The sequence below is a fragment of the Balaenoptera ricei genome, chromosome 7 (genome assembly GCF_028023285.1).
Source record: "Balaenoptera ricei isolate mBalRic1 chromosome 7, mBalRic1.hap2, whole genome shotgun sequence".
Lineage (NCBI taxonomy): Eukaryota > Metazoa > Chordata > Mammalia > Artiodactyla > Balaenopteridae > Balaenoptera > Balaenoptera ricei.
Genome location: NC_082645.1, coordinates 65929895 through 65957726, shown reverse-complemented (window position 1 = coordinate 65957726; position 27832 = coordinate 65929895). Strand labels below are relative to the sequence as shown.

General features: G+C 38.3%; 1 protein-coding gene across 1 annotated transcript in view; it reads left to right on the top strand.

Moving 5' to 3' along the window:
* Nucleotides 1-27832, top strand: part of PDE11A (phosphodiesterase 11A) — a 423612-nt gene that overhangs the window by 41327 nt on the left and 354453 nt on the right. Inside the window, exon 2 of the mRNA XM_059927271.1 lies at nucleotides 12868-13026. Coding sequence (XP_059783254.1) covers nucleotides 12868-13026 — 159 coding nt within the window. The remainder of the gene's footprint in view (nucleotides 1-12867; nucleotides 13027-27832) is intronic.

Genomic DNA, 27832 nt, shown 5'->3' with positions numbered 1-27832 from the left:
AATTTTCTAAAATTTACCAAGGCTTGATTTGTGACCCAAGATATGATCTATCCTGGAGAATGTTCCATGAGCACCTGAGAAGAAAGTGTATTCTGTTGTTTTTGGATGGAATGTCCTATACATATCAATTAAGTCCATCTTGTTTAGTGTGTCATTTAAAGCTTGTGTTTCCTTATTTATTTTCATTTTGCATGACTGTCCATTGGTGAAAGTGGGGTGTTAAAGTCCCCTACTCTGATTGTGTTACTGTCAATTTTCCCCTTTTATGGCTGTTAGCATTTGCCTTATGTATTGAGGTGCTCCTATGTTGGGTGCATATATATTTACAATTGTTATATCCTCTTCTTGGATTGATCCCTTGATCATTATGTAGTGTCCTTCTTTGTCTCTTTTAATAGTCTTTATTTTAAAGTCTATATTGTCTGATATGAGTATTGCTACTCCAGCTTTCTTTTGATTTCCATTTGCATGGAATATCTTTTTCCATCCCCTCACTTTCAGTCTGTATGTGTCCCTAGGTCTGAAGTGGGTCTCTTGTAGACAGCATATATATGGGTCTTGTTTTTGTATCCATTCAGCCAGTCTGTGTCTTTTGGTTGGAGCATTTAATCCATTTACATTTAAGGTGATTATCAATATGTATGTTCCTATTACCATATTCTTAATTGTTTTGGGTTTGTTATTGTAGGTCTTTTCCTTCTCTTGAGTTTCCTGCCTAGAGAAGTTCCTTTAGCATTTGTTGTAAAGCTGGTTTGGTGGTGCTGAATTCTCTTAGCTTTTGCTTCTCTGTAAAGGTTTTAATTTCTCCGTCAAATCTGAATGAGATTCTTGCTTGGTAGAGTAATCCTGGTTGTAGGTTTTTCCCTTTCATCACTTTCAATATGTCCTGCCACTCCCTTCTGGCTTGCAGAGTTTCTGCTGAAAGATCAGCTGTTAACCTTATGTGGATTCCCTTGTATGTTATTTGTTGTTTTTCCCTTGTTGCTTTTAATATTTTGTCTTTGTATTTAACTTTTGATAGTTTGATTAATATGTGTCTTGGCATGTTTCTCCTTGGATTTATCCTGTATGGGACTCTCTGTGCTTCCAGGACTTGATTGACTATTTCCTTTCCCATATTAGGGAAGTTTTTAACTATAATCTCTTCAGATGTTCTCTCAGTCCCTTTCGTTTTCTCTTCGTTTCTGGGACCCCTATAATTGGAATGTTGGTGCATTTAATGTTGTCCCAGAGGTCTCTGAGACTGTCCTCAATTGTTTTCATTCTTTTTTCTTTATTCTGCTCTGTGGTAGTTATGTCCACTCTTTCATCTTCCAGGTCACTTATCTGTTCTTCTGCCTCAGTTTTTCTGCTCTTGATTCCTTCTAGAGAATTTTAAATTTCATTTATTGTGGTGTTCATCACTGTTTGTTTGCTCTTTGGTTCTTCTAGGTCCCTGTTAAACGTTCCTTGTATTTTCTCCATTCTATTTCCAAGGTTTTGGATCCTCTTTACTGTCATTACTCTGAATTCTTTTTCAGGTAGACTTCCTATTTCCTCCTCATTTGTTTGCTCTGGTGGGTTTTTACCTTACTCCTTCGTCTGCTGTGTGTTTCTCTGTCTTCTCACTTTGCTTAACTTACTGTGTTTGGAGTCTCCTTTTCGCAGACTGCAGGTTCATAGTTCCTGTTGTTTTTGGTGTTTGCCCCCAGTGGCTACCGTTGGTTCAGTGGGTTGTGTAGGTTTCCTGGTGGAGGGAACTGGTGCCTGTGTTCTGGTGGATGAGGCTTGATCTTGTGTTTCTGGTGGGCAAGATTGTTTCTGGTAGTGTGTTTTGGGGTGTCTGTGACCTTATTATGATTTTACGCAGCCTCTCTGCTAATGGGTGGTGATGTGTTCCTGTCTTGCTAGTTGTTTGGCATAGGGTGTCCAGCACTGTAGTTTGCTGGTCATTGAATGGAGCTCGGTCTTAGCATTGAGATGGTTATCTCTGGGAGAGCTTTCGCCATTTGATATTACTTGGAGCCAGGAGGTCTTTGGTCGACCAGTGTCCTGAACTTGGTTCTCCCATCTCAGAGGCACAGACCTGACACCCCGCCAGAGCACCAAGACCCTCTCAGCCACACGGCTCTCTCTGGGCTTCTATTTCAACAGCAATAATGTGACTCTGAATGGTGTAGGCCACTTTTTTCACCAATTGTCTGAGGAGAAGTCTAAAATTACTTTTTAACATTAAACTTCTGTCAAACAAAAACAGTAACTTCCACATATTAATAGTACAACCTAAATAACATATGTATTAAAATATAACTTATACACTTTGATACTAGAAATTACTGTATTTGCCATAAATGTGGGAAAGTCAGAATCTGATTGATACAGCTGTTTACCAATTAGTTTCATTTGGGGGCCAACTTTTCAGGTTGTCCCAATTGGTCACAGTGGGAAGAGTAAAACAGGCTTTTTGTTGGAGTTGGTCCTTGTTGTGTTTTTTTTTAAACCCAGAGCTTTTATTTAATTTTCCTTTCAGTTTTATCCAGATTTCATTGACATACAGCACTGTATAAGTTTAAGGTGTACAGCATAATGATTTGACTGAAATACATCATAAAATGATTACCACAATAAGTTTAGTGAACATCCATCATCTTGTATAGATACAAAACTAAAGAAATAGAAAAAAAAATTTCCCTTGTGATGAGAAGTCTTAAGATTTCCTCTCTTAACAACTTTCAAATATGACACACACAGTGTTCATTATATGATGTTGTACATTATATCCCTAGTACTTACTTGTCTGATAACTGGAAGTTTGTGCCTTTTGACTACCTTCATCCAATTCCCCCTGCCCCCATGCCCTGCCTCTGGTAACCACAAATCTGATCTCTTTCTATGATCCTTGTTAGGTTTTTGGGTTTTTTTTGTTTTTTTTTTTTTACTTTTTTTTTTCTTTTAAAAAAGGAAATTAAACACAATAATGCAGAAGTGCCAAGTCTCTCAGATGTGGTTTACAAAGTTAAAAACTGAGTCTCAAAGCATAAGAAACACTTTTGAACTTTGTAATTGGTTTGTGCAGAAAAAATGTGCTTCTGGATTTCTTTTTAAAAGTGCTTAATAACTAGAGTTTACTTTTAAATCAAATCTGGGTATATAAAAAAATCTACTACCAACCCAACAGGACTGATTCTGGTAAGGCAATAAAATGGAGAGTACACTGATCTAAGTCAGGTTTTATAAAAGAATTAATATATGTAGAGTTCCTATTAGTCTTTCAATGTAAAAGCCATTGTTATGACTATAGCAAAAACTTTAGGTCTCCAAATTACTTTTTGTACTTAACTGTGCAGTTTTTGTTCAAAGAGTCTTTGTGCCAATCACTTTATAAGTTTATTAGTTTACAACTGATTGCAACATCCCGTTAATAAAATGGAAACGTAAAATGACTTAGTATTTAAAATAACTTCAAGCTCTATACTTCAAGCTCTTCTTCATAGTAAATATTGAACCAACAAGAAGCAGATTCAGCCCAGCAAGACTCTGATGCCCCAGTGGAAATGACTGCTTACAAGCCTGAATTGGCACAGCCCTGCTTTGCTTTGCCTGAAAAGTACAACTTACTAAAGAGCAAATCTTGGGAAAACAACTCAGATCTTCATAGCCATAAAAAAAAAACTTTAACAGTTTAATAAGTATGTTTCCTGTCATTATTTTGGCAATATCATAAAATGGTTTTAACCTGGAAAAGCTACTGTGATTTAGAACACCTTAAAATTTTCTAAACCAACATTAAACATCAATTAAACTTTTATTGGCTTTAAATGGAACAATATATATAAATGGCCACTCCTTATCATCTCCTTATCATCTCTTTCCTTATCATCTCTTTCTTTGAAAGGTGAAATGTGTTAAGCAGAGAAGTCAGCATCAGGTTACTGAAGTTGCAACTTGAGGGCAACTTTCCCATTTTGAGCTCATGTGTTATGAGGATTTGCAATATATTGATCCTTGTTAGGTTTTAACAAATAAATGAGACCAAATCTCTGGTGTGTCTCTGTTAAGCTGTACCCCTGATTCAGATCTGGCTTTTCATGCATCACTCTTTTGACCTTGGCTTTCCCTATATTCCCTGGTTCCTGACTGTTTGGCTTTGACTCACAACTCCATGTTGACAATCCCTTGTCCATATTTACAGACTTCATGGCCTTCTTGGTTCCACCTGTAGCCTCATCTCCCTGATTCCCCAAATTTCTTAGATGGCTCCACTGTGACAGGAAGAAAGGTGCTTCTGGCCAGCTGACTCTTCCTATGGCTGTCTCTTCATATACTGGTCTTTGGCTCAGACATTTTAATTATACACAATAAATCTTATAGAACATGGAGTTGAATTTTAACTCTACATACAATTTATCTGCACACTTACAATATATCCTTAGTAGATATCTGTGCTACGTATTAAAGAAGTTTAAGATTTCACATTTTCTTTCATACCACCTCACCAACTTTGGTTTCACCTGTGCTGTGGTTCTTCCATTTTCCTGTGTCTTATGCCTTGAGATATATTTGTATTTCTCATAAGAAAGATAAATAATAATAGTCATGATGACAACAATAAGACAGGACCAAAGAAAAGTGCCAACTAAGAAAGGCAGAACAAAGAAATAAAATCAGCAAACCAAGTTTACTTTAGAAATGCACCTAAAGAACAGTGACTTGGTAATAACAATGACCAATAACAAAGTAACTTGGTAATAACAATGGCTCTTTCTAAACCTCATATTAAATTCTTTTATGGTGTCTGTTAAACACTAATTCAGCTTGGAAGACTTAATTGAAAGTGTGCCCATTAAGCATTTACCAAATAGAGGTGACCTGTACATATTTATAAACTGCTCCACCACCTACCACACCACTTCAGGTCCATATAAGAGTGACGCTTCAAAAACATACATACTTTTTGGTAATATTTTATACTGTTTAAAGCTCTACACGTTTCTTTGTGAAAGAATTCAGAGACAAGATTTTTGTTCGCTGTTGAGCAATGACATTCTGTGAATACATATTAGGAACAACCATGATAATTTTGCACTTTTTCTCAGCAAGTATCAAATTAGGATGCCCAAAGCGTTAGCTATCTACTTACCATATGCTGTGTCTTTGTTTTTGTGCAGTATATTCTCAAGCCTTCCATCAGTTCAGAACAATTAGTTATGCTTCTTTGTATGGAGAAAACCAGAATAGTACATTTCAAATGATTAAAGACTAATCAAAATTTTTGAGAGCTTAGCTTTCCAAGCAGTTTTTGGAAAATAAGTGATGTTTATGATCAGTCATAAATGTAAGGAGATGCTTTTATGAATTGGAATTAAATGAGTGTTACTAATTGATGTACCAATAAAAGCAATTTTCTTTTAAGCTTCAGACAGTGGGCAATCCTTTGGTTTGAGTTTCAATAGCATATTCATTTTCTATTTTATATTTCCATTAGCTTCTCTACATTGCAGCTCCATAAGGCATTTGAAAGAGGATGTAGATGAAATGCGGGACTGAACTTGGTCTCCAAACCTTTCTTTGTTGGGGGGAAGATAGGAGGATTCTGGGTAAGGTATGCAGGCCCAGTGTATTAAGCCTATGAGGAAAGGGGATGGAAAACTTAACAAACTGAAACAAAACAAAAGCTAACCAACAATCTTGTTCTGAAAGCTCTAAAGCAAGAGCTTTAGAGGGCTCTGAGGGGTCTTGGTTTACAAGACCCCTCAGACCTCTGGAGGCCTTGGATTTATTAAGGGACCTTTGATTCAGTGGTTCTTAACCCGGACCAACAGTTAGAAGTCAGATCCCCTGCACAACCCCTCCTCCCACCGATTATGATCTAATCGGTCAGAATGGGGCTAGGGCATCAGTAGTTACCTAAAGCTCCTCAAGTAATTCCAATGTTAGGAACAGTTGCCAACCACTGCTCTATTCTTATGAATACCTAACAGTGTTTGTAGACTGAAGAATTACCATATATACACACATCTTGTATTACTTTTCGTCTATAATTTATGGACACAATAACTCAGATACAAATTCATTAAACATTTCATGGAGTTAAGAGGAGCTTTTTGCATTTACATGTTTTCTCATCCATATGTTCTAAAAACATAATTCTCATCACGTGGATGTTCTCAGACTTGAAGAGTTTGATAATCTTGGCTCTGAAGGACCCAAGGTAGAGTTGAGATTGTGGTTAAAACAATCACCCTTATAGGTTAAATGGTGGTCAAGACTAGTTCTTGGCTTAATCACGAGCACTGGATAATTTTACTATAAAGTGTTGGGGAGAGAAACCTTAAACACAGAGAGGGTAAAAGATATCTTATGTGACCCATCCTTGCTATGAGTCTGAATAAGATTCTTAGCTCTGGCTCCTGCCTTAGGGAGCCTTGAGTGGCTTCTCTGAGAAAGTGAAAAGAAGAGCGGATAGATTCCCTTTTGCTTTGAGGCTTCTTATGTGCCTCAAAAATATGTCTCCCTGGGGCTGGCTGGGATTCTTGAGTGCAGTGAACATAGCTCTTTTTTCAAGGACCTGCAAGCTCAGACTTCAGAAGTTGGTTCTTTCTGCAGCCTTAGCAGACTTTGCAGGTGGGACCCGCTTTCTGGGTGTGTTCTGTGGCATTGTATTCAACTCAGGAATGTGCAGAGGAGGCTGCAATTGCAAGGTCCTGGGTCAGAAGTACATGCACTTACTGTTCTCTCTGTAGCGGGCACAGGTCAGTTCCATTGCTAAAAAGTCAAAATTGCTTTTGGCCTTACGACCTTATCTTTTTAAATATTAAAAATCATAGCTGAGTGTCACATGCAAAAAGTAGGTCTACACAAAAGCACTGAGAAGATCCCTGCACTTCTCAAGAACAGTTACACTTAAAGTATCTGTGATACGAAAAATATTATGACATAAAAATACTCGAAGCAAAAAAGAGTCTGCCACATTCATAAGAAACTCATTCCAGATTTTAACAACCTTATTAAAGAAACCCTTACTTTAATTTATTAGAAATCTCTCCTGTTGTAGATCATTTCTTTTTTTTTTTGTCCTAAGGGAGATGAATAAAAATTGGACACCATTCTCCATGTGATATTTCATTATAGACCTAGAGGCGTTTGTTAGTTTCCTACTCAAGTTTCCATCTCCAGCAGTAAATAGGCCCAATGTTTCTACCTTCTCTTTGCTCCTGTCTCCTCCATACCTGGCCTTCTGTGAAGCTTTGCTGGTGAGTGTGGTGAAGACCTCAAGTGAAGTTATTGAGCAGAATCCCTCATTCTTATCTAATTAGTCTCTTCCTTGCCTTCCTTTTCCTGAAATTAAAACACCTATCTATCTATCTATCTACCTACCTACCTACCTATATCTCAAACTACTTTGGGGGCAGTACCACCGTGTGGATGGCCCATAGTTAACTAAACCTCAAAACATCCACAAGGGAACTCCTATTTCCCCCTCAGAAGCTGTCCCCTCCCTGTGTTCCTCACTCAGGGAATCTACCACTCACCCAGGTACCTGCACTGGCTATATGCAGCTATTTTTTACTTCTCTAGCATTAGCAACCATACATCAAATTAATCAGCAAGTCCTATTGATTCTACCTCCTAAATATCTTTCAACTCAGTCCTTTCCCATCACCCCTACCACCAATAGCCACCATCCCAGTCCAGAGATGGTTTATCTCTCACCTAGACTTCTTACCTCCCATTCATTCTTTACATGTAAGCCATAATAACTCTTTCTAAAATGAAGAATCATCCATATTACTCCCACCTACCTTCTTAAAACCCTCTAGTGACTCCCTCTTCCTCTATGGTAAATTTACAATTCAAAACCTGGTCGCTAAGCACCCCTTCTTCAGCTTCCAGCTGGTCTTTTTTGTTCCATCTCTGACTCTTCCCTTGAGAACCATCTTCAACTTTTTTCAGTTCCTCAAATTCACCAGCTACCTATTGCCTCTGAATTTTGAATACTATTCCCTCTTCCTGGGAAACCAATCCTTTGGCTGTCAGCTTAAAAATTTCACTTTCCTTGGGCGATTCCCCCCCCCGCCGCCCCCCTCCCTCAGACTGTGTGTTCCACAATGCCCTATGTTTCCTTTACTACTACACTCATTTGTGGTCATTGCTTGGCTAGCAAAATCTATTTTTTGCTATCTTCCATTTTCAAACTTTCCCTCTCTCTGTAACATCAGAGTAATATGTTCCTTTATCTAATTATTTCCTTAGTTTTCTTCATCTCCTATGATTAATTTATACCTCAATTTTGGACTCAACTTTCTTCATTTTCTTAAATTGGAAAATTAATCTAGAGATTAATATAATTGGAAAGTATGCAGTTGTATCAGCTCTTCTGACCTCTCATTAGATGGATTATATCAAGTTTTGAGTTAATTTGTGAGAATAATCCCATAAATAGTGTAATGAAGACATGGACAAAGTATGTTTTATGATGCATTATTTTTAAAAAAACATTAAGACTTAATAAAATAAATTTATCTTCCCAGCTTTTAAATTGGAAGATTAACACTTACCACATATATCAACATAATTATCTTTTTCTCCTCAAGTTACAAGTTTATCAGGTGAGTGTAGAGAGTTGGAGAGATGGTGAGGAGGGTTTACTATATTTTTGTTCCCCCTGGTCATGATGAAGCACCTCCGTGTCTATTGTTGTCATGTGGCTTTGGATATTTTGGCAATGAATACCCCACAGTCTTGGTGGTTGATTTACTAAGAGTTGGACTTTGGTGGATGACGCCCTTCTCCAGAGATACAGACTATCACAAAGGTAAAAGCAGAAAGACTTGCCTATTCCAGAGTGGATTTTCAAGTCGTCTCACATGGTCCACACCAATGATATGTAACCACCAGAATACATTCCACTCTCTTTGTTCCTTCCCATTTTAAGGCTTTTCTTATCAGTGAACTTTATTGATCTTACTAGTGACTAAGCCCTTTATCATTTTGGGCAATTGTTCTCATGTGAGAATCAGCTATGAGCATTTAAAATCAATTAAAAACCAATGCTTCATATTGATTGATTCAATTTAGGATGGGGTGAAGCCCAGGCACTGGTACTTTGAAAACCTTCTCAGGTAATTCTCACATGCAGCCAGGGTGGAGAACCACTGATTTTAGGTTGCAGGATATACCTCACTGATTTATCAACCTTCTTGACTTTCTTTATATGTAGACTTTCACCTTCATCTCAAACTTCCCCATTCCAGTAAATGGCACTTCCATCTATATAGTTTCTCAAATTAAAACCTGAGATTCATTCTTCTTTCTCTAGACCCCCATCACCAACCAATTCATTAGGAAGTACTGTAGACTCAACATATCCATCTATTTTTCCTTAGCTCCATTGCATTTCTTTTAACCCAGACCATCTTCTTGCCAAACCTGGACCACTGAAATTTCCTTACTGGTTTCTCCTATTCCAACCCTATATCATCTTCCACAAAGTTCTTAAACTTTTTATTATAAAATATTTCAAACCTTTAGACCAGAAAAGACCATCAAAGTTTATAGAATTTTAGCATTGTACTACATTTGCTTCACAGTTTTTTTTTTAAAGAAGGAAAATTGTGTTGTTAGAGTTGAAGCCTCCCTCTACCTCTCCCTCATGCTATTTCCTCCCTTCCTCCCTGGCGGTAACCACTTATATCAATTTAGACTTTATTATTCCCATGCATGCGTTATACTGTTGCTACATGTATGAATCCATACATAATATTTAGTATTGTTTTTAAATTTTGGTGGTATTATATACATGGTATCAGATTGCAGCTTGTTTCATTTAACATGTTTTTGATGTTTGTTCATGTTAATACAAGTAGCTTTAGCTTATTCCTTTAAATTGTATAGTATATCAAAACAAGACATCATAATTTGTTTATCCTTCTATTGACGAATATTCAAGTGATTTCCAGTTTTTTTCTTTTCATAGTTGATGTTGCAGTAAACATTTGTGCATATCTCTTCTGTACATGTACAATAGTATCTCTAAATATATGCCATGGAGTGAAATGTGGGGCCTTAGGGCCTTTTCAACTTTCTAATAATTTGCATAATTACAACACAGTCTTTTAAAAAAAAACACCTATTACTCAGGAAAAGCGTTGTGGAACACCTCTAGTAAGCCAGTATGAAGTAGTAAATGAGAAATAAAAGCTTTGCTCTCTCAGATCTTATATACCAGTGGTGGGAGAACAAATAAACTAAGATGATGATTTCAGAGAATGCTAAGTGCTGCATAATGAATCATAGCATCCTTCTGCTTCAAGATCTTCAGTGATTTTCCATTGCATTTAGGAATAATATAACTCCTGTCTGGTCCTGTAAGACTTGGTACCATCTGGCCCCTGCCTTCCTCTTCCATTTTCCCTTTGGCTTCCCGTGCTCTTGCCTTTGACCTTTGAGTTTTTGGAAATTACTAAGCTTTTTCTTGCTTCAGGACCTTCACGTGTGCATTGTTCCAGGTTCCTGGAACGTTTTTCCCACCATTATTTGACTGGCAAATTATTACTCGTGACTCATGTCACAGCTTACTTGTCCTGTCTTCAGAGAGAACTTCCTTGATCCCCATAAAAATAGGTTCCTTCTTTTGAGTCTCTCTCGTGGCACCTTGTCTTTTCTTCAGTATCACTTAGCACAATATATGATTATACATTTATATGTCATCTGCCTCACCTACTGAATTTCAAGTTCATTGAAGGCAGGGATGATGCCTCTTTTGTTTCCTGCTGTATCTCCTAGCTCACAGCCTGACACATAATGGTTCCTCAGTGAGTGAAAAAAAAAGTAATACAAATTAGTGTTTTTCTGAAAGTTTAGTTGCAGGCTCATCTTGAGCAGGAGATTTGGTTTTGTCTGGGTTTTGATTCCCCTCTCTCCTGAGGGCTCCCCTCTCCCTAACTAAGGGTTTAGAATGGCCTCCATAGGCGCCAGACCAGAATCAGGCCTTATTACAAAGAGGGTTCCTGTTCTTTTGATATTGGGGATATCACAGAGGTCTTTTGATATTGGGGATATCACAGAGGTCTTTTGATATTGGGGATATCACAGAGGTCATAGAAGCCCAGCACTGTTTGGTCTTGAAGTTATCACCTTGTCTGCAGCCGGCCTTCCTAGGCCCTCAGTCAGATAAAATTCATAGCTCTCGATGGTGGTCGACAGCAGTGCTTTGTTTTTGATTTTTAAGCCTCTTTTAACAAGGAAATATCAAGAGCATTGGGAGAAGCCTCACTTCAGCCCCTGGCTTGAAACAGTGAGCCTGGATCCAGTTTATCTTCTTCCTTGGAATGTTTTTAGTCCCTATTACCCTTTTAGGAGCCAGTCTTTTCTCTCTCTCTCACTCTCCTTTCTTCCTTCTTTTTTCTCCCTTCCCTTCCCTTCCTTTCCTTTCTTCTTCTTTTTTTTTTTTTTGGCCCACTCGGCATGCGGGATCTTAGTTCCCCAACCAGGGATCAAAACCGTGCCCCCTGCAGCGGAAGCACAGAGCCTTAACTACTGGACCACCAGGGAAGTCCTTCTCTTTCTTTCTTTCTTTCTTCCTCCCTTCCTTCCTTCCTTCCTTTTCTTTCTCTTTCTTTCCATTTGAAAGTAAGTTGAAGGTAGTATGACATTTCACCTCAACATACTCTAGCATGTATATCCTAAAAATAACATTCTCCTACATAATTACAATACCACTATCACACCCAAGAAAATTTATATTGATACAATGATATTATCTAATGTAAAGTCCTTGTTCAACTTTCTCTAATTGTCTTCCTCCCAAATTGCATAACAATTTTCAATGAAGGATCTCTCATTTCATTTAGGTTTCAGGTCTCTTCAGTCTTCTTTAAGCCAGCACAGCTCCCATGGCTTTATTTTTATTTTTAATTTATTTCATCTCTCATGATACTGACATTTTTGAAAAGTGCAGGTCAGGCTTCTGATAGAATGAGCAATTATCTGCATTTTTCTTAATTTTCTTTTCCTGAATGATCAGATTCAGCTCTTTGACAAGAACATTCCACATTCTTGATGACGTTGTGTCCTTTTCATTGCATCACATCAGGAGGCGTGCATGGTGCTGTTTTGTCTCATTAATGGTGATGCTAAGTTTGATTACTTGTTTAATATGATGTCTACCAGATAATGATAAAGACATCTTTTTCTCTTTGAATTTAATGAGGCACTTTGAGACTAAGTGAATACCCTGTTGAATAACAATTTTTCATCCAATGGTATTGGCATCTATTGATCCTTGCTTGTATCCATTATTGTATCCATAGTTGCAAAATAGATATTATATAATTTTATCAGTCCTTCTACATTTTTTAGCTGACATTCTATAAAGAAGCCTTTTACCTCCTCCCTACCCACCACATTAAAAACATTTTTAAAAATATTTAAAAAGTATCACTATGGGCTCATAAGTTATATTTTTTTCACAGGATCATTTTGACCAAGGAAACATTGCTTTTTCTGCATACTTTTTCATAATGCTTAATATATATTTCTTATATGATACTTCATAGCCAGTTGTCTATGTGAAATAACATATTTTAATAAATAGCACAGTGTGAAGTTCTATTAAAAACACTTGCCCCTTCCCCAATTTTGATATATTGTTGTAGTGGGGTTTAAAGTTTCTCTCTTCATTTACCATGGTTAAAAACTATGGTGGTGATTTATTTTCATTTATGTTCCTTTGGTGAATTCAACATGAAATCAAATCTGTTCTTGTTATTAAAAATCCGTGAGGTGAAGTTCCCAGTGATAAGGTATCACACACAGAAACATTCTCTCTCCTTCTCCCTGACAACAATGCAAATGCAGTTAATGATGCCCTCTCTGTCTTATTTTTAGGATCGAAGATTCAATGATGAAATTGACAAGCTAACTGGATACAAGACAAAATCATTACTGTGCATGCCTATCCGAAGCAGTGATGGTGAGATTATCGGTGTGGCCCAAGCGATAAATAAGATTCCTGAAGGTGCTCCATTTACTGAAGATGATGAAAAAGTAAGATTTCATGCTTTTTGTGACTTGTACTTTCCTTCTTGATCATTGATTGCTATTCTCCCTGAAAAGGACAGGAATTATGTGAATAGCTGTTGGATTAGCCCATTCATGGATCAAAGAGCTTTTTCTCATATTACACGAAATGTAATGGGAGTTTTTTGCTATTTTGTAGAATGTGGTATAATTGAAAATAATTACTTCTTCTTCTTAGCTTACTTTTCATTGCAAGCCTTAGTAGTATTCTTGTTATTCCCTAGTCTTTTTTTTTTAAGATTTTTTTGATGTGGACCATTTTTTAATTAATTAATTTATTTATTTATGGCTGTGTTGGGTCTTCGTTTCTGTACGAGGGCTTTCTCTAGTTGCGGCGAGCGGGGGCCACTCTTCATTGCCGTGCGCGGGCCTCTCACTATCGCGGCCTTTCTTGTTGCGGAGCACAGGCTCCAGACGCGCAGGCTCAGTAATTGTGGCTCACGGGCCCAGTTGCTCCGCGGCATGTGGGATCTTCCCAGACCAGGGCTCGAACCCGTGTCCCCTGCATTGGCAGGCAGATTTTCAACCACTGCGCCACCAGGGAAGCCCCTATTCCCTAGTCTTTACCTTCCTTATAAATAAGCTTTTTAATTGAGGATCACAGCACTACCACACATGGCCCAGGGAAAGATAGGGGAGATAGGAAGATTACTGTGTTTCAGAAGCTCAGCACTTTCTCTTATATTTTCATAACTACTGTGAAGAATTGTTTTCTCAGTTTTTATATAAAAATCTCAATAAAATGAATGTTTTTAATTGTTATTCCAAATTGCTAATAAAAAGAACATATTTGTGTCCATGAAGAGCAGTTGGCCTTGGTAGAGTGATGTACTTTTTGCTCTGAAATTTTGAGTTCTCTCACCAGCATTTTATTCACCAGCTCATTTTAAAGAGAGACCTTCAAAGACCTGAAGTTCTGGCTTTGAATCTCTTACCTTCATATTGAATAGAATCTGGTGGAATATTTATAAGATTTGTGGTAAAAGCAAATCTCAGGTTAGTTTGTTTAAGTTTGATGACTGCCATACTCTTACTTGATTATAAAAGACACTTTATAATTTAACCTTCTGGCTGTGAGGTTACTATTTGCCAGTGCTGATTACTAATGCATTAAATTAATGGTATAAAAGGTCAACATAAAATATGATTATAAGGAGACAAGATTTTTTAAGTGTGAAGAGAGTCCTTTATTGAGGTCATTTCTGTAGTCTAATTTGAACAACCCAGATCCCAGAAAATGTTTATAAACTCTTAGAGCATGATAGGACCTCAGGCAAGGTCTTACCAATTCAATAATCAACTACAGTGTTCAAGGCACTTGTGTTGGGGCCATAAGAGACAAAGATAAATCCCAGATGTGCTATGCCATGCGGGAACTGCACAAGGAAGAAGGCAAGGTCAGCAGTAAGATGTTCTAGGACATGTTGTGAGGGCCTAGGAAAGGGAGGATGAGTCTTACTTGAAGAATCTGAAGAGGCTTTGATCTGATCTCTGAAGAAAGTGTAGGCTTCCCTAAGACAGCCAGGTGAGAAGGTGAGGCTGTTTAGGAACGTATAAAATGTAGTCTACCTCATTCACTATGCAAATGTTTCCATGGGATGTACAGATAGAACAAAAATTTTATTTTGTGCATTTTGTACCGAAGATGACAGAGTCCTATAATTATGTGCCTCTTATAAGGACTTAGATAGAAGGATTTGAGCTTAGTCTTTCCAAACATAACAGCCACATGCCCACAACATCTCCCAAACCATTGAGTTTATACACAGATATTAGTCCTGCCTTCACTCTGTCTCCTTCATTTAAGAGGATCCCATTATATATTTAATTTTCATCTATGATTCCATTTATGTTAGGTTTGTTTTCTGGACTTTTCTCATTGGATTTATACTTATGATATAGGGCTTCATGAGCTCTGGACGGTTTAAAAGGAAGGTATGCACAGAGCTTTGTCCCTGTCTTGAACAGCATCAATGCTTAGCTGTACTGAGTACGAGAGCTGGGACTGAGCTCCAGCTCGGCTAGAGACAAGCAGCCTGCTCTGGGTGAGCCACTTAACCTCTGACTTTGTTTCCTCTTCTGTTGACTAGACTGTCTACCATTCTACAGTATGAGAATTCAGTAATCATTAACAAATACTTTGCAAAATATAAGAAACTTGGCAAATGTAAACATAAACTTTTTTTTTAAACTATCATTTTCCCAAAGAGTTTCAAAATGTTATTCTATATTTGTCACTTATCCCCAGCCAATTTATTTCTTAGGTTTAACTTCATTTGAGTATTTCCTTGCTCAAATGTTATATTTTTTCTCCTCTGCAATTATCCCATGTGCCCACAGTAACATTTTATTTTCCAAGCTCTACGATTTCCTCACCTGATTAAAAAACCCTACTTTAGTCTCACTTCTTGGGAAAAAAACCTTACCACTTAGGGCAGGTAGGTTGTATTCTTGCAGATGACACTGGATGGAGAATATTTTTATCTCAAATTTTGTATCTGGCTCTTTCCTGCAAGAATTCTATATATTGTAAACCAAACAGGAGTGGTGAAGAAGAAAAGCAGAAAACAAAATCTAGAAATGATTAATGGGAAAGAACAAGATCTAGAAACATTTTTTCAAATAAGAGAAAACACTGTGGCATAATGGGTGCATACAGTCCAGATAGCGAGTCTACCTGGGTTGAAGTTCCATCTCGGCCATAGCCTGTGTAACCTTGGGCAAGTTACTTAGCTTCTCTATGCTCCCATTTCCTCCTTTTAGGAGAGAAATTATAATAATAATACATATCTCCTAAGGCTGTAGGGGGTTAATTGAGAAAATACAAGGAAAGAACTTGGAAAAGCACCTAGCACTTAGTAAGTCCTCATAAAAGATTAGCTTTTACTGATACAACGTTAATACATGTAAGATACAGTCAGGTCTCAGTTAAGAAATTACCTTTGTATAATTTAAGTCTCTAAGTTTTTATTAAACACAATCTATATGCCAGTTTCACTGTTGGAGTTTCAACAACGAAGTGAGGGATATACTTCTTTATAAATTCACAGTTCTCTTGTGTGATTGTTTATGCACATACTGTTTTACTTGATTGTGCAAGATTATGCTTATACCAATTTGTATTCTACTTTTTAAAGTAATTTCTTACATACGTGTCCACATGTGAATGTAGTCTACATTTACCATTTTTAGAGATTATAAAGTTTTCTTCTTTTTCTTTTTCTATGTAGTCTAGCTTGCACAGTCATTGTCCTATTACTGGAAATGGGTTGTTTCCAGTTTTTCACTAACACAAATAGCCCCTGAATGAACATCTTGAACAAGTCACCTTTTTCTTTTGTGATATTTCCTTGGGGTATATTCTAGAGAAGGAAATTACTGAGTCAAAGGGCAAGAAAAGTTTTATAGCTCTCATTCCAAGTTATCAGATAGCTTTTGGAAATACTGAACCCATTTACAACAGTAGCAACATACATATACCTCTCTTCACAGAGCCCTGACAGGTTTGTTCAATTCACATTTAAAAACTCAAATTAGTTTGCCTTAGTCTGCTAGGCAGGCTTCAGAGAACCTCCTCCTGCATTTACCAGTATAAACTCCAGCAACAGAAGTTTCAGTGTTGCCTGCAAGTAAGGAAACATGGGAGGGAAATGGAAGCACAGTGTTTAGTGTTAGGTGAGGGACACCAGATCAGAGAGCCTTTGGGGCAGGTTCAAGTCTTTGCCTGCTACATGTTAGCTCAGTGACCTTGAGCAAGTTGCCCCATCCCTGTTAGCCTCAGGACCTCCTAGCATTGTGAGGAGTAAAATAGAGCACAGATGTAAAGTGCTTAGGGTAGCACTTATTATCAATAAATGAGCTTCATGAAATCTCACCATCTACTTCAAACCCAAAAGAAAATAATTTGAACCCTATTTGTTATTTTACTTTATACATACAACTGCTATGTCATCATCCATATGGGTAGTGGTAAATTTATTGCACAATGTGATTTGTATGTCCTGATATCTTAAAATGTCAACTTCTGGAGACTATCAGCTGTGTTATGTTTGGTGTAATTCCAAAACATTTTGCAATATTAGAATCAGTAAATTATTTGCCTGAGATAAATTAAAAATTAAATGTGGTGCATTCATTTCTAGTCTATTTACATTCCTAACATAATTGTCCATAGGATCATATTGTGTTTCTTGAAAATTCCATACATACCTAAGTTTCAGTGACTGTGCTGTATCATGTAATAGTTGATGGCAGCTCCTAGAAAGGTCATCAAGTCCATTTCCCACCAACCCTGCCCTCATCCAATGCAGGAATCCACCTGACAGATGGTCATCCAGGCTCTGCCTAGAAACTTCCCTTTCAATGACTTTAAAATCATCATGCTCAGGGCTGGGCTTCAAGATGGCAGAGGAGTAAGACATGGAAATCACCTTCATTCCCACAAATACATCAGAAATACATCTACATGTGGAACAACTCCTACAGAACACCTACTGAATGCTGGCAGAAGACCTCAGACTTCCGAAAAGTCAAGAAACTCCCCACGTACCTGGGTAGGGCAAAAGAAAAAAGAAAAAACAAGGACAAAAGAATAGGGACGGGACCTGCACCTCTGGGAGGGAGCTGTGAAGGAGGAAAAGTTTCCACACACTAGGAAGTCCCTTCACTGGTGGAGACGAGGGGTGGCCGTGGGGGAAGCTTCGGAGCCATGGAGGAGAGCGCAGCAACAGGGGTGCGGAGGGCAAAGGGGAGAGAGTACCCCACAGAGGATCGGTGCCGACCAGCACTCACCAGCCTGAGAGGCTTGTCTGCTCACCTGCCGGGGCGGGTGGGGGCTGGGAGCTGAGGCTCGGGCTTCGGAGGTCAGATCCCAGGGAGAGGACTGGGGTTGGCTGCGTGAACACAGCCTGAAGGGGGCTAGTGCACCACAGCTAGCCGGGAGGGAGTCTGGGAAAAAGTCTGGACCTGCCTAAGAGGCAAGAGACCATTGTTTCAGGGTGTGCGAGGAGAGGGGATTCAGAGCACCTCCTAAACGAGCTCCAAAGATGGGTGCAAGCTGCAGCTACCAGCACGGACACCACAGACAGGCATGAAATGCTAAGGCTGCTGCTACAGCCACCAAGAAGCCTGTGTGCAAGCACAGGTCACTATCCACACCTCCCCTCCCAGGAGCCTTTGCAACCCGCCACTGCCAGGGTCCCATGATCCAGGGACAACATCCCCAGGGGGAGCACACGGCGCATCTCAGGCTGTTGCAACGTCACGCCAGCCTCTGCTGCCACAGGCTGGCCCCGCATTCTGTACCCCTCCCCCGCCGGGCCTGAGTGAGACACAGCCCCCTAATCAGCCGCTCCTTTAAACCCGTCCTGTGTGGGTGAAGAACAGATGCCAGAGGGCGACCTACACAAAGAGACGGGACCAAATCCAAAGCTGAACCCCAGGAGCTCTGTGAACAAAGAAGACAAAGGGAAATTTCTCCCAGCAGCCTCAGGAGCAGCGGATTAAATCTCCACAATCAACTTGATGTACCCTGCATCTGTGGAATATCTGAATAGACAACGAATCATCCCAAAACTGTGGTGGTGGACTTTGGGAGCAACTATAGACTTGGGGTTTGCTTTCTGCATCTAGTTTGTTTCTAGTTTTATGTTTATCTTAATTTAGTATTTAGAGCTTATTATCATTGGTAGATTTGTTTATTGATTTGGTTGCTCTCTTCCTTTTTTGTTTTTATAAATATATATATAATATATATATTTTTTCCTTTTTCTCTTTTTGTGAGTGTGTATCTGTATGCTTCTTTGTGTGATTTTGTCTGTATAGGTTTGCTTTTACCATTTGTCCTAGTGTTCCATCTGTCTGTTTTTTTTTTTTTAGTATAGTTTTTAGCGCTTGTTATGATTGGTGAATTTCTTTTGTGGTTTGGTTTCTCTCTTCTTTCTTTCTTACTTAAAAATTTTTTTAATAATATTTTTTATTTTAATAACTTTATATTCTTTTAATTTATTTTTTATTTTTTACTTTCTTTCTTTTTCTCCCTTTTCTTCTGAGCTGTGTGGCTGACAAAGTCTTGGTGCTCCGGCCAGGTGTCAGGCCTGAGCCTCTGAGGTGGGGGAGCTGAGTTCAGGACATTGGTCCACCAGAGACCTCCTGGCCCCGTGTAATATCAAAGGGCCAAAGCTCTCCCAGAGATCTCCATCCTAATGCTAAGACCCAGCTCCACTCAACGACCAGCAAGCTACAGTGCTGGACACCCTATGTCAAACAACTAGCAAGACAGGAACACAACCCCACCCATTAGCAGAGAGGCTACCTAAAACCATAATAAGTTCACAGACACCCCAGAACACACCACCGAACATGGTCCTGCCCACCAAAAAGACAAGATCCAGCCTCATCCACCAGAACACAGGCACCAGTCCCCTGCACCAGGAAGCCTACAGAACCCACTGAAACAACCTTACCCACTGGGGGCAGACACCAAAAACAAAAAGAACTACGAATCTGCAGCCTGAGAAAAGGAGGCCCCAAAGACAGTAAGTTAAGCAAAATGAGAAGACAGAGAAATACACAGCAGTTGAAGGAGAAAGGTAAAAACCCACCAGACCAAACAAATGAAGAGGCAATAGGAAGTCTACCTGAAAAAGAAATTCAGAATAATGATAGTAAAGATGATCCAAAATCTTGGAAATGGAATGGAAAAAATACAAGAAACGTTTAACAAGGACCTAGAAGAACTAAAGAGCAAACAAACAATGATGAACAACACAATAAATGAAATTAAAAATTCTCTAGAAGGAATCAGTAGCAGAATAACTGAGTCAGAAGAACGGATAAGTGACCTGGAAGATGAAATAGTGGAAATAACTACCGCAGAGCAGAATACAGAAAAATGAATGAAAAGAATTGGGACAGTCTCAGAGAACTCTGGGACAACATTAAGTGGACCGACATTCAAATTATAGGGGTCTCAGAAGAAGAAGAGTAGAAGAAAGGGATTGAGAAAATATTTGAAGAGATTATAGTTGAAAACTTCCCTAATATGGGAAAGGAAATAGTCAGTCAAGTCCAGGAAGCGCAGAGAGTCCCATACAGGATAAATCCAAGGAGAAACATGCCAAGACACATATAAATCAAACTATCAAAAGTTAAATACAAAGACAAAATATTAAAAGCAGCAAAGGAAAAGCAACAAATAACATACAAGGGAATCCCCATAAGGTTAACAGCTGATCTTTCAGCAGAAACTCTGCAAGCCAGAAGGGAGTAGCAGGACATATTGAAAGTGATGAAAGGGAACAACCTACAACCAAGATTATTCTACCCAGCAAGGATCTCATTCAGATTTGACGGAGAAATTAAAACCTTTACAGACAAGCAAAAGCTAAGAGAATTCAGCACCACCAAACCAGCTTTACAACAAATGCTAAAGGAACTTCTCTAAGTGGGAAACACAAGAGAAGGAAAAGACCTACAATAACAAACCCAAAACAATTAAGAAAATGGTAGCAGGAACATACATATTGATAATTACGTTAAATGTAAATGGATTAAATGCTCCAACCAAAAGACATAGACTGGTTGAATGGATACAAAAACAAGACCCGTATATATGCTGTCTACAAGAGACCCACTTCAGACCTAGGGACACAAACAGACTGAAAGTGAGGGGGTGGAAAAAGATATTCCATTCAAATGGAAATCAAAAGAAAGCTGGAGTAGCAATTCTCATATCAGACAAAATAGACTTTAAAATAAAGACTATTACAAGAGACAAAGAAGGACACTACATAATGATCAAGGGATCAATCCAAGAAGAGGATATAACAATTGTAAATATTTATGTACCCAACATAGGAGCACCTCAATACATAAGGCAAATGCTAACAGCCTTAAAAGGGGAAATCGACAGTAACAGAATCATAGTAGGGGACTTTAACACCCCACTTTCACCAATGGACAGATTATCCAACATGAAAATAAAGAAGGAAACACCACAAGCTTTAAATGATACATTAAACAAGATGGACTTAATTAATATTTACAGGACATTCCATCCAAAAACAACAGAATACACTTTCTTCTCAAGGGCTCATGGAACATTCTACAGGATAGATCATATCTTGGGCCACAAATCAACCCTTGGTAAATTTAAGAAAATTGAAATCGTATCGAGTATCTTTTCTGACCACAATGCTATGAGACTAGATATCAATTACAGGAAAAAAACTGTAACAAATACAAACACATGGAGGCTAAACAATACACTACTAAATAACCAAAAGATCACTGAAGAAATCCAAGAGGAAATCAACAAATACCTAGAAATAAATAATGATGAAAACATGACCACCCAGAGCCTATGGGATGTAGCAAAAGCAGTTCTAAGAGGGACGTTTATAGCAATGCAGTCCTACCTCAAGAAAGAAGAAACATCTCAAATAAACAACCTAACCTTTCACCTAAAGCAATTAGAGAAAGAAGAACAAAAAAACCCCAAAGTTAGCAAAAGGAAAGAAATCATAAAGATGAGATCAGAAATAAATGAAAAAGAAATGAAGGAAATGATAGCAGAGGTCAATAAAACTAAAAGCTGGTTCTTTGAGAAGATAAACAAAATTGATAAACCTTTAGCCAGACTCATCAAGAAAAAAAGGGAGAAGACTCAAATCAATAGAATTAGAAATGAAAAAGGAGAGGTAACAAGTGACACTGCAGAAATACAAAGGATCATGAGAGATTACTACAAGCACCTATATGCCAAAAAAATGGACAACCTGGAAGAAATGGACAAATTCCTTGAAAAGCACAACCTTCCAAGACTGAATCAGGAAGAAATAGAAAATATAAACAAAACAGACCAATCACAAGCACTGAAATTGAGACTGGAATTAAAAATCTTAAAACAAACAAAAGTCCAGGACCAGATGGCTTCACAGGTAAATTCTTTCAAACATTTGGAGAAGAGCTAACACCTATCCTTCTCAAACTCTTCCAAAATATAGCAGAGGGAAGAACACTCCCAAACTCATTCTATGAGGCCACCATCACCCTGATACCAAAACCAGACAAAGATGTCACAAAGAAAGAAAACTACAGGCCAATATCACTGATGAACATAGATGCAAAAATGCTCAACAAAATACCAGCAAACAGAATCCAGCAGCACATTAAAAGGATCATACACCATGATCAAGTGGGGTTCATCCCAGGAATGCAAGTATTCTTCAATATATGCAAATCAATCAATGGGATACACCATATTAACAAATTGAAGGAGAAAAACCATATGATCATCTCAATAGATGCAGAAAAACTTTTGACAAAATTCAACACCCATTTATGATCAAAACCCTCCAGAGTAGGCATAGAGGGAACTTACCTCAACATAATAAAGGCCATATATGACAAACCCACAGCCAACGTCATTCTCAATGGTGAAAAACTGAAAATATTTCCACTAAGATCAGGAACAAGACAAGGTTGTCCACTATCCCCACTATTATTCAACATAGTTTTGGAAGTTTTAGCCACAGCAATCTGAGAAGAAAAAGAAATAAAAGGAATCCAAATCGGAAATGAAGAATGAAAGGAATCCAGATCGAAAAAGAAGAATCTAAATTGGAAAAGAAGAAGTAAAGCTGTCACTGTTTGCAGATGACATGATACTATACATAGCGAATCCTAAAGATGCTACCAGAAAACTACTAGAGCTAATCAACGAATTTGGTAAAGTAGCAGGATACAAACTTAATGCACAGAAATCTCTTGCATTCCTATACACTAATGATGAAAAATCTGAAAGAGAAATTAAGGAAACAGTGCCATTTACCATTGCAACACAAAGAATAAAATACCTAGGAATAAACCTACCTAAGGAGACAAAAAACCTGTATGCAGAAAACTATAAGACATTGATGAAAGAAATTAAAGATGGTACAAACAGATGGAGAGATATACCATGTTCTTGGATTGGAAGAATCAACACTGTGAAAATGACTCTACTACCCAAAGCAATCTACAGATTCAATGCAATCCATATTAAACTACCAATGGCATTTTTCACAGAACTAGAACAAAAAATTTCACAATTTCTATGGAAACACAAAAGACCCCGAATAGCCAAAGGAATTTTGAGAAAGAAAAACGGAGCTCGAACAATCAGTCTCCCTAACTTCCAACTCTACTACAAAGCTACAGTAATCAAGACAGTATGGTACTGGCACAAAAACAGAAATATAGATCAATGGAACAGGAGAGAAAGCCCAGAGGTAAACCCACGCACATATGGTCACCTTATCTTTGATAAAGGAGGCAAGAATATACAATGGAGAAAACACAGACTCTTCAATAAGTGGTGCTCGGAAAACTGGACGGGTACATGTAAAAGAATGAAATTAGAACACTCCCTAACACCATACACACAAATAAACTCAAAATGGATTAAAGACCTAAATGTAAGGCCAGACACTATAAAACTCTTAGAGGAAAACATAGGCAGAACACTCTATGACATAAATCACGGCAAGATCCTTTTTGACCCACCTCCTAGAGAAATGGAAATAAAAACAAAATTAAACAAATGGGACCTAATGAAACTTAAAAGCTTTTGCACAGCAAAGGAAACCATAAACAAGATGAAAGACAACTCTCAGAATGGGAGAAAATATTTGCAAATGAATCAACTGACAAAGGATTAACTTCCAAAATTTACAAGCGGCTCATGCAGCTCAATATCAAAAAAACAAACAACCCAATCCAAAAATGGGCAGAAGACCTAAATAGACATTTCTCCAGAGAAGATATACAGATTGCCAACAAATACATGAAAGAATGCTCAACATCACTAATCATTGGAGAAATGCAAGTCAAAACTACAATGAGGTATCACCTCACAGCAGTCAGAATGGCCATCATCAAAAAATCTACAAACAATAAATGTTGGCGAGGGTGTGGAGAAAAGGGAACCCTCTTGCACTGTTGGTGGGAATGTAAATTGATACAGCCACTATGGAGAACAGTATGGAGGTTCCTTAGAAAACTAAAATAGAACTACCATACGACCCAGCAATCCCAGTACTGGGCATATACCCTGAGAGAAGCGTAATTCGAAAAGAGTCCTGTACCACAGTGTTCATTGCAGCTGTATTTACAATAGCCAGGACATGGAAGCAACCTAAATGTCCTTCGACAGATGAATGGATAAAGAAGATGTGGCACATATAAACAATGGAATATTACTCAGCCCTCAAAAGAAACTAAGTTGAGTTATTTATAGTGAGGTGGATGGACCTAGAGTGTGTGATACAGAGTGAAGTAAGTCAGAAAGAGAAAAACAAATACCGTATGCTAACACACATATATGGAATCTAAAAAAAAAAATGGTTGTGTAGAACGTAGGGGCAGGACAGGAATAAAGACGCAAATGTAGAGAATGGACCTGAGGACACGGAGAGGGTGAAGGGTAATCTGAGACGAAGTGAGAGAGTGGCATGGACATATATACACTACCAAATGTAAAACAGATAGCTAGTGTGAAGCAGCCGCATAGCACAGGGAGATCAGCTCGGTGCTTTGTGACCACCTAGAGGGGTGGAATAGGGAATGTGGGAGGGCGCAGCAAGAGGGAAGAGATATGGGGATATATGTATATGTATAGCTGATTCACTTTGTTATAAAGCAGAAACTAACACAACAATGTTAAGCAGGTATACTCCAATAAAGATGTTTAAAAAAATCATCATGCCCTTTAAAGTTTTTGCAGAATTAGCAATAATTTTATCGGTAGTGGTTAGAGTTTTGTGTGAAATATAGTCTACCATATGCACGTATTAATAATTTAAGTTACGTACTGACAAGTTACTAGTTTGGTAATTCACATTGCAAGTGCACCCAAAAGCGGATCATACAGAAGAGATGGTCAGAATTTCCTGGTTTCCCTCATGCGTTTCCAACAAATGTTCCTATTTTTCCGTGATATGTATAAGCTAGCTGATTTCAGTCGTATGACTAGATTCCTTGCATTCAATTAATTTATTGCTTCATTTTCCTGAGTGAGTAAAAGGAAGTGTTATTTTGCAGAATAAAATAATGAGACCTCAATAGGAGCAAACATTTGGGTTCTGTCAAGTTGTATGTGCACACCAGGGGAAACCTGGGATGTGGAAATAAGCATGGGCTCTTATCCGACCTTCCTAGGTTGTCTATACCTGGGCCTCAAAGGAGCTGTTTCTTATTGCATTGTTGCATGAAGACTATGTCTATTGTGGTTACTTTCCAACAGCCGACATATAAGCAGTTGTGGCTTGAAGTTCTTCTTTGGCTAATCTGTATAGGGTCTCTTTAGCCTGTGATCGATCACCTCTCTCCAGCTCATAATTTGGAGTGTTCAGCTACCCTGCTATTCTTCTTCGTGCCAGCATGTTCAGACACCCTGCAGAGCTGGAATGCAGCCAGCTGAGCTTGGCTGCCACAGGACTGGCCACATTCCAAGAACTTGTTACGGTTGATGCTGCCCTGCCAATTGGTGTTGAGGATGGTGCACGAATGATGCTAATGAGTCTTGCAAAAGCTGGAGTTTTGTTATTTGCAACAGGCCTGAGACTCACAGCCAGATAAGGGAAGGATTTCATAAGCTCTTGGTCTTACATTTTTGAACTGTTCCTGATTTTGTGAAGACCAATGTTTAGGATCCTGGTGAGATGTCACGGGTGCAAAAGCTATTAAATTTCACATTAGTGTGGCAGGAGGATGTTGAATACCTCACGCTGATAGGGGTAACAAATTGGTGGTCCCAGAAGATTGAATGCAGCTCACAGATGTATGACTTGCATGGTATTGGACTGGCATAGGATTGAATTTTTTTTTTTGGAAAGCCTTTAGACGTGCCTACAAGCTCCAGTTCTGCCATAATAGCCAATCCCCAAGTTACTAGTCAATTTAATAAAATCAACTTAAGCAAAGATGGACAGGTTTTTTCTGTCATCTTATGAAGGGTTAGTTTCTATATGAAGGTACTTTTCAAAAGTGCTTTTCAAATTGTTATTTTTCAAAAATCTCATTATATGTGTGGCTAGTGGTCCTATAACTCTGTTATGTGTTTCCTATTAATACTGCATTGTCTTTTGGATACCCAAATATTAAATGAGCAGTGAGTTAACTAATTGTAAGAAGTGGCCTTTTTCCCTCTTTCCTGTCTGTATTCCAATTAAGTTAGATTTTCGAAAGTATTGCAATAAAATTAGAATAAAAAATCAGTGTTTGGCAAAAGGTTTTAAAAGTCCTGGCAGATGGCTCATGATTTCAAGTTATAGTCAATTAATAAGATTTCAGTCCTGAAAAAATTTGGTTTGAATTTCGTAACTTGTTAATTGCAATATCTTATCTACATTTAAACTGTCTAGTCACTGCACTATTTGCCTTTTAACATCTATTACCCAGGTTGTATGTAATCACTGAAGCTACAAGAGCTTCAAGACCTATTTCATGTTCTGTGTGTTCACTGGACTACATCTGACTGAGAATTTCGGAAATAAGCAAGATTTACAAGAAAACTATTAACAATACAGTACCTGTCAGAACTCAGGTTAAACTTCAGGGAATTTTTTTCTATTGGAGAAGTACTGTGTCTGACTTTTAGCTCTATTCTCTGCCTCTTCCTTAGGCAGGGTCTAATTTTGGGGTAAGAATGTGAGTCTGCCTGCCAGGGTCCAGCTTAAGGGTTAACACTCAACAAAAACTGGTCATTCTGGGGACTTCTCTGGTGGTGCAGTGGTTGGGAATCTGCCTGCCAGTGCAGGGGACACAGGTTCAAGCCTTGGTCCGGGAAGATCCCACATGTCACGGAACAACTAAGCCTGTGCTCCACAACTACTGAACCTGCGCTCTAGAGCCTGCAAGTCACAACTACTGAGCCCGCATGCCACAACTACTGAAGCCCGTGCACTTAGAGCCCGTGCTCTGCAACAAGAGAAGCCACCGCAATGAGAAGCCCGCGCACCGCAATGAAGAGTAGCCCCCACTCACCACAAATAGAGAGAAAGCTCTCATGCAGCAATGAAGACCCAAAGCAGCCAAAAATAAATAAATTAATAAATTTTTTTAAAAAGCAAACAAACAAAAAAAATTTGTCATTCTGCCCCTGATTTGGTCATGTGCTTCTTACTCCTGTACCTTTACTCATATTCTTATCTGATTGCACAAAATTCTCCTCTTCTTCACCCTCTTTCAAGGTTTAAGTCAAATCCTGTCATCTTAAGTAGGTACTATTCCAAAAGCAATTATTACTTGTCCTTAATAGTGGTTCCTAATGTTTTATAGTTTAACTTTTTTTTTCAGATGTCCCCAGGGATTACAGTTGGATTTTGACTAACCATTCATTGAGAAAATATATAATGACCAAATATTCAGGAACTAAAAGTATCAATAATACAACAATTGGCAAAATGAAAGGCAATACGTACATAGTATAGTGTATATTTCAGATGCAAATAATGCTTGGTATGCATGCAGATTTACAGGCTCCTTGCAAAAATTCCAGTGTCTTCAGATGGCTGATATGCTGGGTTTTGTCATTTTCTGCTTTTTGAGCTTCTCTTTTTATGTTTCTAAGAGTTACCAAGAAAATGATAAGTGCTTGTCCTTCTTTCTGTCTCTTTCCATATCCTTTGCAGAACCTTGTAAGGTAGTTTGCGTTTATCAGGGACATGAAACAGCAGGACACAAATAAATGAACTAAAGTTATAGGGCTGTAACTGTTACAGTGCAGAATCAA